Source organism: Lynx rufus, unplaced genomic scaffold (assembly GCF_022079265.1).
Source record: "Lynx rufus isolate CCGP_SWC_20201006 ecotype Redwood Valley unplaced genomic scaffold, mLynRuf1.p SCAF_1, whole genome shotgun sequence".
NCBI classification, from domain to species: Eukaryota; Metazoa; Chordata; class Mammalia; order Carnivora; family Felidae; genus Lynx; species Lynx rufus.
Window position 1 is genome coordinate 163,753,352 of NW_025814823.1, and position 20,442 is coordinate 163,773,793.

At 36.6% G+C, this 20,442-nt stretch overlaps 1 protein-coding gene across 19 annotated transcripts in view; it reads left to right on the top strand.

The window, feature by feature from the left end:
- Positions 1–20,442, top strand: part of PAM (peptidylglycine alpha-amidating monooxygenase) — a 157,935-nt gene that overhangs the window by 116,486 nt on the left and 21,007 nt on the right. For 14 of the 19 annotated variants that reach the window (XM_047089824.1, XM_047089840.1, XM_047089786.1 and 11 more), the window contains 6 exons: positions 7,856–7,972; positions 9,989–10,061; positions 11,009–11,219; positions 11,720–11,920; positions 14,130–14,245; positions 19,257–19,356. In XM_047089824.1, the coding sequence (XP_046945780.1) occupies positions 7,856–7,972; positions 9,989–10,061; positions 11,009–11,219; positions 11,720–11,920; positions 14,130–14,245; positions 19,257–19,356 (818 nt within the window). The remainder of the gene's footprint in view (positions 1–7,855; positions 7,973–9,988; positions 10,062–11,008; positions 11,220–11,719; positions 11,921–14,129; positions 14,246–19,256; positions 19,357–20,442) is intronic. The other 5 variants (XM_047089912.1, XM_047089920.1, XM_047089897.1 and 2 more) reach the window with 1 other exon arrangement.

The following is a 20,442-nucleotide window of genomic DNA, read 5'->3' on the forward strand; positions in this document are numbered from 1 at the left end:
TGTTAGCTGTCTTTCCTTGTGTCTCTCTTGTAGTGTCCATTGGCCTCTAGCAGCCTTTTCAGTCATGGTTGCAAGGAAATTCTCTTCTGGAACGTACTTCTTTGCTTTTAACCACTGTCTGCTTTATTATTCATGAAGAGAATTAGAAGTGGATTACTCTTTATTTTTTTAGAAAAATAGATTTGGATTTGTAGGCTCCGTTCTTTGAACAGTCATGCATAGCGATCCTTCATATATAAGCTGCATTATATAAAATAGGCAAAGTACATAGTTTTTGTTCTCCCTTATTAAATATCCAAGGATTGTAAAAAGAAAAAGACAGCACCTTCCTGAAAAATTTATGATGTACTGGTGAGAGACAATGGACATTAAACATTGGGAGGAAATTGCATTCTTATTGCTACCACTGTTTGAATAGAGGAGTGAGAAATCCTGTATTAATCTTCCTTGGAATTTTTCTCATCCTGATAGTTCTCATGTTCACAAAATTGTAGTTTCCTTAAGGTCAGGACTTGCTCTAAAACTAAGCACTCTGTGTCCCCTAATTTTTAGGATGTGATCATTCTTTAACTATTAGGCATGCTTCATATTAATAATCCGTACTTAATACTTAGTACCCAAAGCTCTTTGATATCATCATATCAACTTTTTTAGAAGTAGTATTACTCTTCATTTCTACCTGATTTCCCTGATCACCCCTTACTCTTCTATTTAACCATGCTAAATAAGCATGGCAACCAAACTGAAATAATAATAATAATAATAATAATAATAATTAATAATAAACCACTTGACCTCCTTCCTGAAAGGTGGTCATCACTCCCTTTCAGTATTTGATTTCCATTTTCTTTCCTGTCCATCTCTTACTACAATATGGCTACTTTAAGAAGCTTCTTCTAGCTGCAATAAGAAATGCCTATTATCAGAAGTATGTAATGAAATGTTTAAGAGCCTGCGGTCTGTCCTGGTGTTAGGGAGGCATCACAGCTAGAGCTCTTTCAAGTTTAAATGCGTCCCAGCAGGAGGTGGGTAGCTCCTGCCTCAGTAACAGCTGTTCCTGGGTCTCAGTCTTAAAATCCAGACTCCTGTCAAATCTTGCTTCCTGACCTTTCTTTTATTTATCTCAGCTATGGTTCTGGTTCCACTGTGCAAGACTCACATCACGTACCCACTTAACTAAACCATGGGTTTTACCCCTTATTTTTAGGTGTTAAAAAGTTGTTTCCTTTGTACAATTAATAAGTTTTCCACATGGAGTGGAAAGGAAAGTTGGAAGTTGTATCACTTGGAATTCTTTCAGTTAAGAGAGAAAAACAACTCAAACTACCTTAGGAAAAGAAGAAATAGATTAGATTGTATAAGTGAAAACTTCAAGGGTATGGTAATCCAGATGACATCACTAGGATCCATTTTTTTTTTTTAATTTTTTTTTTCAACGTTTATTTATTTTTGGGACAGAGAGAGACAGAGCATGAACGGGGGAGGGGCAGAGAGAGAGGGAGACACAGAATTGGAAACAGGCTCCAGGCTCTGAGCCATCAGCCCAGAGCCTGACGCGGGGCTCGAACTCACGGACCGCGAGATCGTGACCTGGCTGATGTCGGACGCTTAACCGACTGTGCCACCCAGGCGCCCCACTAGGATCCATTTTTTAACAAATTTTCTCCTGGTTAGCTCCATTCCTGCACCCTGATTTATCTCTGTCCCTGCTTTCAGCTTCAGAATCACATTATCACACTAGTCTCACAGAAGACGTAGTCTGTGTCCTGGACAAGTCAACAGAAAATCCTTAAATTGAGTCTGTTAGCATATTTTTTGGTCTGACTTAGGTCATGTCTCCTCTATCTCCAAACCAGTCGTTGTGGCAAAAAAATAAAATCCACTCTTTGGCTTAGCTTGAGTTTTTTCTTCTGTCTCTGGAATGTAGGAATAGAGTGGACATCAGAAGCAAATACACCGACAGCGGGCTTAGAATGTTGGGTCACCTAAAGAAACATTGAAGTTTCATTAGCTCAATGGGGCAGCAGACATTGGGCACCCAGAAGAGCAACTGTGCACCAGAGAGCTCACCTCCAATCTCCCGCCTAATGTACACACACCTCTTAGAAGATCTTCCACAGTCATCCAGTGCTTGAACTCTCAGTACCAAGAAATTCCCTATGATATGAGACACACTTTCCAATTATGGGACTCATCTAGCTGTTATAAAGTTCTTCACTATGTTAAACTCAAATCCGAGTCTCCTAACTCCACCTGCATGACAACCTAACGCAGGGTGAACTTACTCCCATTTATCCATGGCAATTACTTACACATTTGAAGAAAGTCCTCTCTTCTCTGGAATAAGTATCCCCAGGCCATCAACCAATCTGTATGCTGACATGATACTGTCATCTGAAGGTAGTTTGATTTCTCATCCTTTTAAAGTGTTTTGTGGAGAAGTGGCCACAATACCTCATGTATTAACTGCTCAGCAATGCAATTACTATCCTTAATGTGTATTCTAGATATCTCTCAGCGTAAAAAGTTTGTATTCACTCTTATTCAGCATTCATATCATCTTGTTGTGTGTTGAATCTGCTAAAATCTTTAAATACATTTCCTAAAACTTTTACTGGAAATTTATACTTACGTGGTGTTTTTATTTTTTAGCATATATTTATTTTTGAGAGACAGAGAGAGACACAGCATGAGCAGGGGAGGGGCAAAGAGAGAGGGAGACACAGAATCCGAAGCAGGCTCCAGGCTCTGAACTGTCAGCACAGAGCCTGACACGGGGCTTGAACTCACGGACTGTGAGATCATGACCTGATCTGAAGTCGGACGCTCAACTGACTGAGCCACCCAGGCACCCCACTTATGTGGTGTTTTAAAAATACTGAATTCAGGACTTTATTCCAATTATATTTCCCTTCATTAGATTTAACAATTTATAGATATTATTTAACCAGAGAATGAGCTGTCCCTCCAGCTTTGTATCAAGTCTATTGATGTACATGCCTTTCATATCTTCATAAATGTTGTTTATAAAATTTGAATAGTTCAGTGGTTGGCTTAGCAAAGTTTTGTTCTTAGATATGTGGTCTTCTGGGATTCTTCTCCCATTTGCCCCCCAAATAGCTCACAAAACATGTCTTCATCAGTGCTTTATGGAATGTTGCCAAGATCTATTGTTTCAGAAATCTCTCTGCATCCTTTCAGAAAAATCGGTTCAAGATTTGTCTCAAGGGTTTTCTGGAGTCTCAGTTAAGATATCTGCTTCATTTAAAAATTAAGTAAACCTGTAAAACAGAACTCAAAGTGACTGAATGGTACCTTAGTACCTTCATATCTGAGAGAAAATCATGAGGGGTTCCTACAGAAAGAATGTTTCCATATTCTAGCATTCTCTCTCACATTGTCATTTGCCACTCAAACCATTTTCTTCCAGATTCATGTTACTTTCTCTAGTTCTTCGTTATGTGACTATTCTTCTATCGCTTTTGCATACACACATTGAATTTGATAACTTGCAGGGATATTCTCCAGTCCAGTGAGTTCAGTCCTACTAAGAGAAGACTATATATATAAATATGCAAATATGTAAAAAAAATATATATATATAAGACAGCTAACCTAAGTTTGAACCTTGGTTACCATTTTCTAGCTCTGAGACCTGCATGAAGATGTTTGCACTCCTTTTACCTGCAGTTCCCTAGTCCAAAAAAATAAGGACTTTAATACGTGCCTCGTTCTATTGAGTAACAAAAAGCACTTTGTTCAGTGACTTCTACTCAGTGGCTTTAGTGACCCAGCAGAGCTGGTGCTATAATACCTAGCTCTTTGTTCTTTTCATCCCTGTTTGTGATGTCTCCAATGCTAGGTCCATCGGGGCACTAAAGAGTCATACTGGTTTCTTTGTCTACCTAATTTCCTCCTCACAGAGATTTTTTGCAATGTGTATATATTCAGAAGTGAGTGTTTTTAACATATTATTTAAGTATATTCCACTTAAAGACTCTGGCCTTTATATGGTATATCTTTGCTTTCCTAATATTGAGGGTATCTTTCCACTTATTTTCTCACTTGAAAACTTACAGTTCTAACAGATGGTTAGAGGAGGTGGTGGCGGGGGGGGGGGGGATAGGTGAACTAGGTGTAAGGAATTAAGAGTACACTTATAATGAGCACTGAGTAATATATGGAAGTGCTGAATCACTGTATTGTACACCTGAAATGAATATAACACTATGTATTAACTCCACTGGAATTAAAATTAAAACATAAAAGGAAAGAAAGAGAAAACCTATGGTTCTCTCTCCAGCTTCTTTATGCAATTGCAACATTATATTATACTTCTCTCTTCAGTTGCTATTATTTATTTTGCATTCCCTTAATTTTGATTGATGGCACAGAAGCTTATTTTCTTCTTACTGGAGTTTATTTTTTGTGTGAATATAGCAGAGCATTTCTTCTCAGCCTTATATAAACTATTTGATTGGCTGCTAATGTGCAAAACCATTAATGGGGGATTCAAACTGCTAAAATAAAGAAGTGATGAATTCCCACCCATGAACCACAGTTCAGTCTTTTTGACTGAGTGCGTTTTCAGAGAAGCAAACAAAAGTCAGCAGTGCTCCAGGCACTGTGTGAAATTTGCAGGGTATTATTATATCCTGTAAAAAGTTAAATGTGGTTGAAATAAAGACTTCTCTGCAGCATATAATGTGGGGTAGCTGCTTTAGAACACTAAATAAGCAGTTTGCTATAGCAACAGTATATCCAGTTCTGTAATCTGACATCCATTTGTGAACTGTTCAAGGGTTACCGTTCTTTGAATTACAGGCATTTATAAACTACTTTATTTGGCAGATTTGGTGTGCATGTGTATGTTTGTGACTTTCCCATTTAAGAAAAAATTTCAACTTCTTCTGTCCCTTGCCCTGTGTGACTACCATGCACGAACTGTTAGTGGCACAAAGCTCCACTATCCCAAATGAAAGGATCGCGACTGGCCAGCCAATCAGCTGAGTGACTGTCTCTTGATGTGCAGCTATAGGTATGCTGAGGTCTGTTACGCTCCAGCTTTATCGGGATATACAGTAGGCATTGTTGCCACTATACAGTGCCACTGTTATTAAGTATCAGTAGTGGGTCAGAACACTACGTATCAAGTGTATAGCACTTGGTAAGAACTATGAAGACTTGGTAACTTTCCATGTTACTAACTCACAAGTGGGGGCAAAGTAGATAAATAATACACTAGTATGTTCCATGCCCAATCCAATAAACTGCAAGAATACGTGAAAAATTTAGAAAATACAAAAGGGAAAAGGAAATCTAAATACAATCAGTAGATTTTTAGCAATATCCATAAATATCCTAGTTATGATGCTGTATTATAGTTGTGCAAAATGCTACTTTTGAAGAGAGAAGTACATATGAATCCACAGTTCAATTCAAAATTTCTTTTCAAAAAAGAGGAAACAGATTTTAACTCCTTACAGTCAGGGAAAGCATAATTCTCACATTATTTAGACTGCTATGGTGCTGTCATAAAGCACTGGAATGTTCCTAGATAATGAAGAATATGCCTTAAAACAGATCATAAATGAAGAGACTATTCTATTGTACATGAATGTGAACCTTAGAGCATACTCTGAGTCTCAGACATGCTGACCTTATGCTATCCAATATCATAGACATGTTGGAAGAAAAAGAAAACAACACTGATGGTTGAATCCAATGCCATTGTTTTCTAGAAGAATAGTTATAATGTTTTTAGTATAGAAATTCATATTGAAAATAGAGTTTCAGATACACAATAACTCTTTGGTGTTTCATTAAAGAATTACATCACGTTTGCCCTTTACTGGTCTCTTAATAACACCTTGTACATTCTTACATTGGTTCTAATAAAATTTCACATTTCAATTTAATGAAGATCCCATGAATATCTTATAAAACTACTTTGTTAGTGATGTTACTTCTATTTCATAAACTCAGGTATTTTTTTTTTCTAGGTACTGCTGTGTGGTTTTAACTACACGTAATAGCATATGTAAACAGTATTACTTAAGTTTTAGGTTGACAAAGTTGAATCAATATTTTGTTTTTAATTGAATGCATCATTAATAAGAACTACTTCAGGGACTTAGTGTTATCTTTCATGGAAAATATCCCCAAAGACTCTAACAGTCAAGAAGCTCAAATAATCATGTAATGAATTTTTTAATGGCAAGAGAATGTAACTTTGAAATTTTTATTCTTCTACTGGGACTCTACATAAGTTCCACAAAAAATGTCAACCAATCAAATATCAACCTAATCAATAGGTCTGTGACAGATCTGAGCACTCTTTTGCCTTTCCAAACTGCAAATGTATCTCCATTAATAGTTAATATTATTCAGGTTCTTCTTTTGCTTATACAGTTGAACTACAACATATTAGTTTTTTTCACAGCTTTGTCTGATTCTATAAAGGAAATTCTGTTACAGCTTTGACTGTATCAAATAGTTTCTGTTACAGAAATATTTGTTGATCATCCACTGACTCGTCTGGAAAAATATGTATATATTGTGTATATTTTTATGTAGATACACATATGTATGGCTCAACTATGTGCTAATTCAGTTCTTCGTTCTTTAACATATAAATTGGTCCCTTTGTGATTTGTAGATTTATCTTTCTGTTATATAAGCTTATATTACAAGATTTTATCTTTGTCATTTGTCTCAAATAATTACCCAAACAGGAATTGAAATAAATATAGTATCTATGCTAATTGTCAATTTAGGTAAAGATACTACCAGCAATTTATATAGAAATATAAATGGAAAAAATGTATATAAACATATATGTTCATAATATTTTATAACCTGGGAGATAGAATTAAAAAGCAGAAACTGTCATGTTTGTTTTAGCTTTATATTATTATGTCATTTTGTACTTAAAGAAAAGTTGTTTTATGGAAGAAGTTTTATGAGTCCAGAATCAATTTATGTTTTATATTTTTTAAATACTTTGAACATTATATACTATATCCTTATATTATGTATTTGCATGTTGGGGCACCTGGGTGGCTGAGTCAGTTAAGTGTCCGACTTCAGCTTAGGTTATGATCTCGCAGTTTGTGAGTTTGAGCCCCACGTCAGGCTCTGTGCTGACAGCTTAGAGCCAGGCGCCTGCTTTGGATTCTGTGTCTCCCTCTCTCTCTCTCTGCCTCCCCTGCTCACACTGTGTCTCTCAAAAATGAATAAATGTTAAAAAAAATAATTTTAAAAATATATGTATTTGCATGCGGTTCTTATGGCAAATACCATAGCAAACATATTTTATATTCCTTCCTGCTATCATTTACACTTTCCTTATTACAGTGTGAGTTAAAATAAGTTATGCTTCCTTTTGTAGTTTCAAAGAAAATAGCTATTGAACTAAAATATTTTGAGGAGCTTTGAAAAAATAAGAGATCTTGGTAGTATTTCTTAAATTCTCATGTGAATACGAATCACCTGGGGTTCTTGTGAAAAGTATGGACTTCAGATTCAGTGGGTCTGAGACCTTGCATTTCCAGGCAGTCCCCATGTCGTTGTTCCCCTGGCCCCTCTGAGCAGCATAGTTCTACAGTCAAACGGTACAGATGTAATTATATTTGTAATTACGTATGTAGTTACCCCTATATATATTGGTATATATATATATATGTAATCAAAGGTACAGAAATGTGAAGGACAAAGAATGAAATCAAAGTCTAAGCTCTTCGGTTGACTATGTATTTAGAATCTCAAGCGAATGGTCTGCATTTCTCAAGTTCATTGACCTTTCTCATTGGTTTATTTTCCATTCTAATGCTTTTGTTTGTTTCTTTGTCTTAAGCTCTTTTGACAGCATGTTTGTTTACCAGCAAAGAGGACTGGGGCCAATTGAAGAAGACACTATTCTTGTCATAGATCCAAATAATGCTGCAGTACTACAGTCCAGTGGAAAAAATTTGTGAGTTAAATTACTTATTTTTTTTTAATGTTTTATTTTTGAGAGAGAGCGAGAGCGTGCACGTGTGCGAGCGCATGGGGGAGGGGCAGAGAGAGAGGGAGTCAGAGGATCCCAAGTGGGCTCCTTGCTGAGAGAAGACAGCCTAATGCGGGACTCAATCCCACATGTGAGATCATGACCTGAGCAGAAATCAAGAATCAGACACTTAACCAACTGAGCCACTCAGGCTCCCCTACTTATGTTGTTATTAAGGCTCTTGCTGCATATATTTTATCAAAGTGTGTCACTGGCTCTGGTCCTGTAAAGGGTGTATTGTACAGCAGTGGCAAAAAAGCAGAGCTTAAGAAAGCAGGCGACTAATTGGGCCATCCCATCTTTCATTTTCTAAATAGGTGGCTCTAAACTGAAATTAGAATCACCTGGGAAGCTACAGAAAAATTAGATTGGATTTAGTCTGGAATGAGGCCCAGGCATCAAAACAGTACTTTTAAAGCTCCCCAGGTGATTCTAATAGGTACTCAAACTTCATAGAACCTTGATACACATAGCTAATGAAGTGAGCTGCTAGTCAGCTTAGACTTGAAGATTAAAAAAAATTTTTTAGCGTAAAAGTTACATAACCAAACTCATCAAGTAATCAACATTAAGGAAAAAGGCTTCTTTCTTCCCATCTCAAAGGGAAGACTAAACAAATGGCATTTTTAGCTTTTCTTAGCATGCATAGGTAATTTGGCCTTGAAAGCCGCTTATTATTTGCTCTTATTCCTAGATGACATTTGGCAACCAAAAAAAAAGTTGGCTGATATTCGTGGTCATTGAAAGGAAGGGCACCTGCTTACAGAGTGTCCTCAACCATTTTAACCTGGCAGCTTGAGGAACTATACCCTGCTCCGTCTGCTTAGGCACAGGAAAAGCCAGGGAGCCATCCATCCACCTGAGTGCAGCTGCTTATGGAGATGGTGATACTTTTTTATAGGATTCTAAGATGGTGGAGTCAGGGGCCAAATCCTAATACCAGCTTTATCACTTCCTGTATTTGAACCTGTCTCTTCTATGCTTTACTAATGAATCAGAAACATTCTTTTTCCAGAAGGGAATCAGAGAAAGGCAGAGCAACTGTTGCCAAATGAACCTGGCCAGCCATGGGGAGTCTATTGAAAGCAAATCATAACTCTCACATTCAGTCACCAAAACACAGATTTAGTTCAGTCAATTAGTCAAGGTCAGGGTGTTCCAATCTTGGCACATGAAAAAAGAATCTGTGGTGTCAACACCTTGGTTAAGGCTAGAAGCTGCCAAACAGCCTGTGGATTGTTGGATGTCACGTGACCAAACCACATTAAGATATTGTCCAGGTGTTTGTTCATTCTAAGTTCCTTAAGCCTGTGAGCCTCTGTCTACATTACAGTTCTCCCACCCACATCATTCCAACTGGTTTTGTTAAATAGATTAACCTTCTCTAATGATTACCCAGAATACCACTTCACTTTGCTTAGATGAACACAGCCCCTGTCTGCTGGAAGATGTTCTGTTGGGTTTTATTGTGTTTAGGAGACGCTCTTAAAGCTTTTGAGTCATATAATTAATATTTTATATTAATGTGGCATTCATTACATTACCTTGAAGTATACTGAAGCTATTCAAACTATATAAATCCATTTATATTTTTCTACACAATTTGCTTTATGCACATTTCTAAAATGGTAATATTACCTTTGAACTCATTTTTAAATTGATGTGATTTGTGTTGTTTAATATACCATACTTTGTAATAAATATTTGTAATTGGTTGTAGGCTTCACTTATGGATTTTTGAAAGATTAAATGCCATTTAAGATTTGTCACAAGGAGGTTTCTATGATAACAGGCATTTTCATTTAACTTATGTTGGTCTTTAGGAATGCAGGTACCCATTTATCAATTTATATTACCTGTACAGATTAATTAGCAAGAAATTCTTCTCATGTGGGCTTTGGGAGTAATTGTACAATTAAGACAATTATTTTTATTTTGCAGGTTTTATTTGCCCCATGGCTTGAGCATAGATAAAGACGGAAATTATTGGGTCACAGACGTTGCTCTGCATCAGGTAATCTTCCATTTGGCAGTTATTCAAATAGAAGTTCATGGAGTTATGCTTTTCATATGCTCTAGAGCTGTGTGGGTATTTTTCTGTCACCCAGGAAGTTGATAACAAGAAAATACAACTGCCAAAACTGAAATTTTTCTTTTTGAACTCAGTGCCAGGAAGAGCTAATATGTACGTAACTGAGTCACCCTTCTCTGCAGGGCTGGTGGGACACCTGAGGGACTGATGTGAGGCTTCACCCTGACCACTGTATAGGCCATCCCACCCTCCTTCTTGGCTTTTCCACATTTGCTTTTCTTTCCTGCATCCCCAAGTCTTAGTTCTGTTTTGTCACTTGTTGTTTTAAACTACCTTAATCTATAAATCCTTCAAGGTCTTTAGTACATCCATGTTTATGTGTAAAACATTTTTGTTGTTTTTAAAGGAAATTATATTTCTATCACAGAATAGCCTAAAGTCTTCCTCTCAGAAGATAAGCTCTACTATCCATTTTATGAATAAGTGGCAAAGAGGTATGAAAACTAGAAAAAAAAAAACACAACTAGAACTCAGAAGACATAACTGTAAGAGTCTTCAAACATCATCTCAGTAAACATTTATTGCTCATGTATTATCGGGAGAGCATTGTACTATTATTACATTAGCCAAGGAGAGACCCAAAAGGAAGTGTGAGGTGGGTGGAACAAGACATCCAAGTACTAGTCTCCCCTCACCACTAATTACCTGGATGACCTTGAGCAGATTACTTAATGTCTAAGGGCCTCCCTTATCAAATGAAGGAATCAGACCAAATGATCTTTAGAGTCCCATCCCGTTCTACAAAGTATCTTCCTCTAAATAAATCTCTGGGAGCTTACACTATAATTGCCTGTGAAAGTCTTCTAAGGCAGGAGTGTGCCACTGGTAACCATGCGAAGTGGGTAAGGCTTTTGTTCCTTGTTAAAAAGGTGTTCAAACTGGATCCAAACAGTAAAGGTGGCCCTCTGTTAATCCTGGGAAGGAGCATGCAACCAGGCAGTGACCAGAATCACTTTTGTCAACCCACTGATGTGGCTGTGGATCCAGACACTGGAACCATCTATGTCTCAGACGGTTACTGCAACAGTCGGATTGTGCAATTTTCACCAACTGGAACGTTCATCACACAGTGGGGAGAAGGTACTCAATAAGACTTGATCTCTAATTGTTATTCTTAGCCAGTAACACTAGGAACTAGAGATTGGCCACCCCTCACATTCTCTAGGATTTAATTGTCCCGTCCAGTGGGAAAAGCATGGCCTTTGTATGCACCCAGTTGCCGGCTTTCTCACACACACACACACACACACACACACACACACACACGCATGCGCGCGCGCGCACACACACACACACACACACACACACACACACATACACACACACACACACGCACACACACAGTCTTGTGAGAGGGAAAAAGAATGCCTCAACCTGAAAACTTTGTCCAAAAAGGGAGAAAATCTGTAATGTGTTTGTGGGTAAGAGATATTATAGAACAAACTTAGTACCTCATTTTTCCCCTGGTTCCAAATATTTAATTGTTTACTATCATGAGTTTGGAAAACTAGAAAACTTTAACATTAGAGGTTTGGGTGATTTTACAAATTGTATAGCTGAGATTTTTCTTTCTTCTATAGAATCTTCTGGGAGCAACCCTAAACCAGGCCAGTTCAGGGTTCCTCACAGCTTGGCTCTTGTGCCTCATTTGGGCCAATTATGTGTGGCAGACAGGGAAAATGGTCGAATCCAGTGTTTTAAAACTGACACCAAAGAATTTGTGCGAGAGATTAAGCATGCGTCATTTGGAAGAAATGTATTTGCAATTTCATATATACCAGGTATTTCATCTTTATTTGTTATATTTTGTCATGCTGTCCTCTATCCTTACAAGTTACTTCTCTTATCTTAATATACTCTTATTATAATTTTTTTCTTATTAAGGGATTGAAGATGCTTTATCAGATCTTACACTCTTTTAGTGTAAAGATGCCTTGTAAATCATTTTCAACTCAGGTGACCCTGTTCTTTATTCAGCAATAAGAAAGAACTCAAACTTAACTGTGTGTAATGGATTCAAAAATTGTTTCCAAACATTGATTTTCATTTTTCCTTAATGATGATCATTTGCTCTAGTTATTAAATGATTCATATTATGTCTTCACACATCATCAACAGATGGTGTGTGTCTGAAAAACCAGTATCCAAAATGCTTCTGCTCCACATTTTTTAAAAAAAGCAGTGGCCAAGTTTTTTCCCAAAGATAAATATGTAAATTAAGTGAGGCTTGTATTTAAATGTCAGGAGGAGTGACCAATAAAATCCAGAATTTTGTTTCCTATTTTCAGAATAGATTTTCTTGATGTGAAGAAAATCAGAAAAATAATATAAACTTATGACATAAGATCCAGTTAATTCATATTACAAAATAACTTGCATAAGATTTCTTTAAATCATTAATACTGAACAACTGAAAATGTATTTCTAAACTATATATATTTTTTATAATATATTTCATAAATATAGGTGTACCTATATTAAAGTAGTATTGACTATTTGTAGCCACCACTGTTATATTTACATTTCTTGTTTTATTAAAGTTGCATATGCCTGCTGTCTTCCCAAGCTGCCCCCAATTTATTTAGGACATGGAATAAACGGATTCAAGTATGCAGATAAGGAGCAAATTTGGCTTCCACAAGGAATAAGTAATGAAGTGATAAAAGACTCATAAATTAATGTCAGTGAAAAAGAAATTCTCATGTTGGTTTTTATTTTATATCTAAGGAATAAATTTGGCAAGTCCATTCACTTAAAAAGAGGGTGATCAAGTTCATAGTGAATAAAAATAAATCAAATATGAAGAGAAAAACATTAAGAGAGAAGATGAGAGAAAATCTGGTTAAAAACAATCTAAGCAAAGACAAAGTGTATTATAATTGGAATTCTCTCTACAATATTGCACAACAGTAATTGATTCTCATAGTATTGATTTTTTTCTTAGTACGATACACTGAAGAACCTTTTCCTGAAATCCTTAAAAAAAAGATGAAAGGATCTTCAACAGTCATTTAGTTTGATGTGTATTTTATTGTGTTTTACTTCTTTAAAACATAATATTCAATCATCTGAAGTGTTTAAGCCAAACATCACAGTTTCCATTATTTTTTATAAGTACTACTATATTAAGAAATATAATTTTGCTACAAAAAGTATTCATGAAATTAATATTAAAAGGGTGGTTTAGGGGCACTTGGGAGGCTCATTTGGTTAAGTGTCTGACTCTTGATTTCGGCTCAGGTCATGATCTCATGGTTTGTGAGATTCAGCCACGCAATAGGCTCTATGTTGAAAGCGTGAAGCTTGCTTGATTGAGATTCTCTCACTCTCCCTCTCTCTTTGCTCCTCCCCTGTTCACACTCTCTTTCCCTCTCTCCCTCTCTCAAAATAAACATTTAAAAATAAATAAATAATGAAAAGATGGTCTAATTTTTTTTAATTAGGAAAAAGTAGGTCTTTGATAATCTGAAGTATGCATCTCACATTTTCAAACTTCATTTGTTTAAAATCATATTATTCTGTTTCTGCTATAACATCACGTATTGCCTTTGTGTATTTTTCTCTGATTCTTCTGGTAAGGATAGCAGATATTACTTATTTTTTAAAAGATCTAACATCCCACAATAATTTATGTAAAGGGTATCACTAGGATGTCTGTGATATGTCTCTCCATCTAGATCTATTCCTAAGCCTATGTATCTATATCTATATCACTATGTGTGTATTCCTGATTTTTACTGGCTTCCTAAATGGAGAGGCCTTATAATTCCTGGTTTTCCTATTGCAAGGAGATTAGTCCCTTAACCTGTTTGCCCCTGTTGTTATTAGTTAAGAAGATAAATTTGCTTAGTGTATTATTTTCTACTTTTGTTTTCAATTATAAGGACGAGGCTGACCCTATATTAATAGTCTGTGTAATGTACATGTATATATTTGAAGGCCAGTTTTCTCCATATTTTAAAGAGTGTTTAACTGGATGTGTTGTCACAGGTTTGCTCTTTGCGGTGAATGGGAAGCCTTACTTTGGGGACCAAGAACCTGTACAGGGATTTGTGTTGAACTTTTCCAGTGGGGAAATTATGGATGTCTTCAAGCCAGTGCGCAAGGTATTCACATATATTGCCTAGGTATCCCTTTTCATGGGAATAAACTAAAATAGGAATCTTGGCATTGGATTTGTACTTGAATAATTTTTAAAATCTTGAAGGAGATGTGATAACCAACCGTCTTAGCTAGGTTGATAGGGGTTTCCTGTTACTATGTTTTATTTAGAATAAATATCCTTGTCTGTTCTTAGATCAATTTCTTCAGATACAAAGCAACACTGTATGCTTTCTAAGGTTCTTAGTAGACTTCACACAGGATAGCAGGTTGAAATTCACTGTAGTTAGAATACCAAAAAATAATAATAATAATGTCTTTTCCTGGTTTCATCCAAGTAGAGAAGATACCACAGTATATCAAATTGTACTTTTGTAGTTCTCTTAGATCCAACAGAAATCTCGTTTGCTTTTTGTATGCTGTTACTACATTGAGCAACAAGACTTCAAAATAGCACTTCCTGGAATTTATTTAAGTCCTAAAGGCTTGGTTTAGATAAGAGACTAAAGGCTAGTTTTGACTTCACAAATGGCTTACCACTGTTTATTCTAATAGTGCTTGTTTACAAACACACTGTCTGGTTCATCATGCCCATAGCTCTTTTGTCTCTTCAATGTACTTTCTCTTCAGTATGACTGCCTGAATGATTAGATTGTTCATATAAACTTCCTAGATGTACTTGTGGCAGCACATCAATTTTAGAAAATTCAGCCTGCTCACTATCGACAGTAGCCAAATTAAAGAAAGAGCCTAAATGCCCATCGACTGACAAATGGATAAAGAAGATGTAGTATATATATATACACAATGGAATATTACTTGTCAATCAAAAAGAATGAAATCTTGCCATTTGCAACAACATGGATGGAACTAGAGTGTATTATGCTAAGAGAAATTAGAGAAAGAGAAATATTATATGATTTTACTCATATGTGGAATTTAAGAAACAAAACAGATGAATATAGGGGAAGGGAAGGAAAAATAAGATGAAAACAGAGAGGGAGACAAACCGTAAGAGACTCTTAAATACAGAGAACAAACTAAGAGTTGCTGGAGGGGTGTGGGGTAGGGGGATGGGCTAAATGGGTGATGGGCATTAGACGGGGCACTTGTTGGGATGAGCAGTGGGTGTTAGATGTAAGTGATGGAACATTATTACACCATATGTTAACTAACCTGGATTTAAATTTTAAGTAAAAGAAAAAAAAATTCAGCCTGCCAAAATGCTGCTAATAAGAGTTATTTTTCAAAACATGTAAATGTTTACTGGCTTTACTTGGATCAAAATGCAGTTGCCATAAAGCACTGGACAGACTATCTCCATACTCATAATTCTTACAGTATTCTTTAAAATACCAAATTTGCTAGATTAAAAAAACAAACAAACTTTAAAGTGTCTCAATATTTGAGAAATATGTCTGTGAGAGTACTGACAGCTAGTCTGGGATTTATTTATCCTAGAGATATTTATTAACTTCCTACTCTGTCATACACCATGTTAGATAACTAAGGATATGGTGGTGAACAGAACAGGACATAGCCTACATAGCCTCTCCCTCAAATGGAGTTTTAGCTAATGTTACAGGATCTGAGTTGAACCAAACTGAATCTGAACTAAAGATTGTAGTACAAATTCCTTAACTTTTCCTAAGTTTCTATTGATATGCAACAAGAAGGACTTTTCACCGTATTTTACCTGAAAAGCTATACGGAATCAAATATCCAATCATAGTACCCTTCAGAAAGAAATTCATTACATTGATAATACCTATTTTACTTCAGTAGTGTTGCAGATCCTTACTGATTATCTGATATTCATTGTTTTGCCCCTTTGAGTTAACTTCCTCATATCTATTGATAAAGTAAGAGACTTAACTTTCTTTCACGTCTTCACTTTGTATTAGTACAGTGTTTGCCTTGATTGTTCTTTTAATGCTAATATAATATACTGTGTCAACCAGGACATTAACTTTTAATTCATATATACATCTAGAAAGCAAAACTATGGGCTAAGCAAGAAGCTAAATTCTACATGAGCCTTATTCTCATAAAAATATGAACAGCCATGAATGAAAATCTTAGAAAGCATTATGCCTAAACATTAGCGTTCATCAGACATTCAAAAATGAATAAGTCACAAGATGTAAGTCGTAAGTCAGTATAGCAAATTTAAAAAGAGAGTCTAACTCCAAGGTGAAATTTGCTTTTCCTTTCAATAAACAGGACTTACAACAAAATGTAGAAATTTGTTCTGTGTTGACTCTGGAAACTAACATCAGTTGATGAATCTCTCAGAATTCCCATTTAATCACATTATCATCACAAAGATTAAATTTGGGTGAAGGAAACCATATGGTACTCTGATTCCTAAGTATGAAGAGATTCTTCTTTCAAATCAAAAGTCAGGTTTTGCATAATGTGTACCTGTTTGTGCCTGTCCACCACATATTTCCCCATGTACTTCAGTTCTCTCTTCTGTTACATTCTTTAGAAAAGTTTATGCCCGAATGTATGAGCTTCATTTCATGTCTATGCAGGGAGGCTCAGACCGTAGGACAATAAAGATCAGGGCAAAAGATACACAGTTACCTTCCACTTTCTTACCCCCATTATCACAAGAAAGCCTACGGTCCCTAACATCTGGTTGCACACACACTCTTCAGGCTGGAATGGAACGGATCCCTGCCACTCCAAGCCAAAAGAAAAGAAAAGGAAAAAAAAAAAAAAAACAAAAACAGAAAACAAAAACCAGCCTATATTTATGTTGTTTCTCTAACCTTAACAATGGAGATTAAAATTACAGTATTTGATAGGATTTGAACTCAAAATTTCACACAAGTGAAATTACTTATCCAAAGCTACAGAGTAAGTAGCACATCTGGATCATAAACATATTTTTAGACCCTAAAATGTGTTTTAATCTTTTAATTCCCGGAGGTACACATCCATATACCAATGGATTATATTAAACTACAACATAACTCGGCGCAACTTCTTAGAGAGCTATTTTACTTCATATTAAGTAAGTTTAAACATTATTTCATGTTAAAGAAAACATAACTATACAGAGAACACAAATCCCTTATGCAGTTTTAAGACAGAATATAAGATTTTGAGAGCAGGTTGATTGCCCTGGGCTCTGTCATCAGATGTCCCAGGAGGATGCTGTCATTCTTTCTTGTCAGTGTTACTTTGCTAGGGAGGGGTACCTCAAGAGAAGAGAGGAGAAACCTCAGAAAAGTTTACAACGCCTAGACTGGAAGTTCTTTAAATCCATTCAACTCTGAAATCCTAAAGCTTACAACATGATTTTCTGTTTCAGATAACACAAAACAGAATAGTTCATTAAAGAAATTACAGTTGAGTGCTTCTGATTGCAGTAGGAATAGAGGTCCCGAAGTCCTATCCACTATTTCTACCCTCTCAGCCCCTCCAATGGTCGCAGAGTATCTCCAACAGAACCCCTGGCTCCCTGGATCAGCTTGAGAACCAGAGATAGAAGTTTATTGTTATTGTAGCATGGAATTGATGACATATTGTGATTTATTTAAAGCAAAGTCCTTAGCTAATGACGAGTTCACACATTTCCCCCTCACCTATTTATATTATTTTTCCTATCAGAAAATATGCAGCACTTTCAACCATATGCTCTGCAAAGCAGTTTCTAAGAACATATTTTGGTACAGAAGAGGAACTGCCTAGAATTTACAAGTCTGTTGCCACGTATTAGCTGAACCCAAAATAAAGATGAACATTTAATGACTGGCTTGTGAGATTTCAACAAGGCAACATTTTGATTTCTGGCTTTCTGTTCTTCTCATGTGCATTTGTCACAGCTCATTTGATAGTATGAAGGAATGAGCCTCCTTGGCATGGCTGTCTCATGTTTCTTTTCAGCATGACAAATTGTTGATGATTCGCAAAGTACAATAGTATCTCCACAGTATGTATTCTGCCTGCCTAAAGTGAGCTGGGAACAGCAGTTTGCCTCATTGGTGCCCTTTGTACTCAGCAAACTGAAGTGGGCAGATCCTGTCTGATAAGACCACAGTCAGGATAATGCTCCTGTTCACACGCACCGGTCATATTTCTGAGAACTGTATACTCAGGCCTACTGACCTCAAAGGTGAAAAAAATCATCCATGTCCTACCAGTTGGTGGACACGTGGCACCTCCGAAAGCTTCAGTAGCCAGACAGAAATGGCAGCAGCACAACATTTTAAGGCTGCTTTTCCAGGAACTAGTTTAGTGGCCTTAGGAAAGTCACAGAAAGTGCTCCCCTGTCTCATGTCCTCATGACTGAGATGGCAATGATTTGAAATGGAACTATGTCATGAAGAAAAACATTAAACCACTGAATATTGAAATAGGTAAAAAAAACAAAAAACAAAAAACAGTACTTGCAGGAAACACTCTATTTGTTTCCTTTTGCTGACTGAAAATACTACAAATAGTGGGCTTCAGAGTAAGCAAACCCCACATTTGCTGCGTATCACCTTGGATGCATTCAGACTGAATGCCCTGAAACTTTGAAATGACTCCTCTTATCAGTAACGTATAAACAGCTTGTCAGGTAGCATATGGTAGGTAGCTTGATGGGAGCAATAACAAAAATTAATACTCAGTCTTTTTTTACTTGTGTAAATTAAAACAGGCAAATGTGATAGTGATTAAAAGAAGAAAGAAACATGGAGGCAGAAATAAATATAACTAAATAGGTGGCTAATATAACAGCAAGTAAACAAAACTGTAAAAAATTAATCTTCCTATAAATGCTCACTTTTAAAAGGTTTGAAAGTCAGTGGTGAGGGTCCCTTGGCATTTCCCGAGGTGGCAGAGTCGGTGCCTGGTGAATGAGTGAATGCTTCTTCTTGGCCTAGAGTTGCTTTGACAGAATTATAGGTTGTTTGGTTTGATTCATAGGCTTCTTGCTTTGTTGTGTGCTTTGCTTTGTTTTTCTGCCTTTTCATGAAGAATTCAAGTGTAGGCTCACCACCCTCATTTTTATTCTGGCAGCACTTTGACATGCCTCACGATATTGCTGCGTCAGAAGATGGGACTGTGTATGTTGGAGACGCTCACACCAACACTGTGTGGAAGTTCACCCTGACTGAAAGTATGATTTTTAGAGTATTATTGTCCACATTTCCCCTCAGTTGCATCGCTTAAGAGCATGTGAAAAAAATATTTGCATTCCCTTCTCTTTTTATTGATAGGAGAAGGAAATCAAAGCATAATTGGCAGTTGTTAAACGACCTGTTTGGTTTCATTCCAGGGATTAAGCTGATTTTTAAAAAGTAGAGAGAAACACTTTTTTTTTTTTTTTTTCCTGGCAGTTATCCCCTTGTTTCCACAGATACTCCACAGGAAATTCTTGATGCCTGGAGTAATGTCTGTTACATTGAAAGCCAATGTTAATTCCAAGTTAGTTCCAGAGGGAGATGATGGCTTTGGCAAAGCAGAGGAGCTACTGGCTTCCACCCTGGTGTCACTTCCCATGTGGCTCTTCAGCTCTCGGTAGCTGCTGAGCACCTAGGAGCACCAGCACATCTGTGTCAGACACATAGTATCCCAAGCAGGAAGCACTGCATTTTCTCCTTTAGACTTCAGCTTGTTCAGAATACTGAACTGTTGTTTCACATAACTCAAAATTATGTCTGGGGACAGAAGAGTTTCCCCATTAGGATCAAGCCAGCTACTTTTGGGGATTTTCTAATGGCAATTTGGACATTATTTCTAATTCTTGAAAAGTATACTAACCTAGCCTCTGACATCATACTAAAAACAAGTTTCTCAATTAAACAGGGTCCAGGGCACCTGGGTGGCTCAGTCGATTGAGTGTCTGACTTTTGATTTCAGGTCAGTCATAATCCCTGGGTCATAGGATCGAGCACCACGTCAGGCTCCATGCTGAGCGTGGAGCCTGCTTAAGATTCTCTCTCTCTCCCTCTGTCCCTCTCCCCGACTCGCACTCTCTCTCTCTCTCTCTCTCTCTCACAAAAAAAAAAAAAAAAAAAAAAGGCAGGGTAGAAACAATAGGAGAAGATAGGGTTAAAGAAAAGAATTAAAGAATGGAAGACAGTAAAGCTGAGGTATCAGGAACTGCAACAAGCAATTTTAGATAGATAATAAGGTCATTTGGAATTAATGAAGATAAATACTAATTATAACAAGGAAAAGTGAAAATTACAACAAAGAAAAG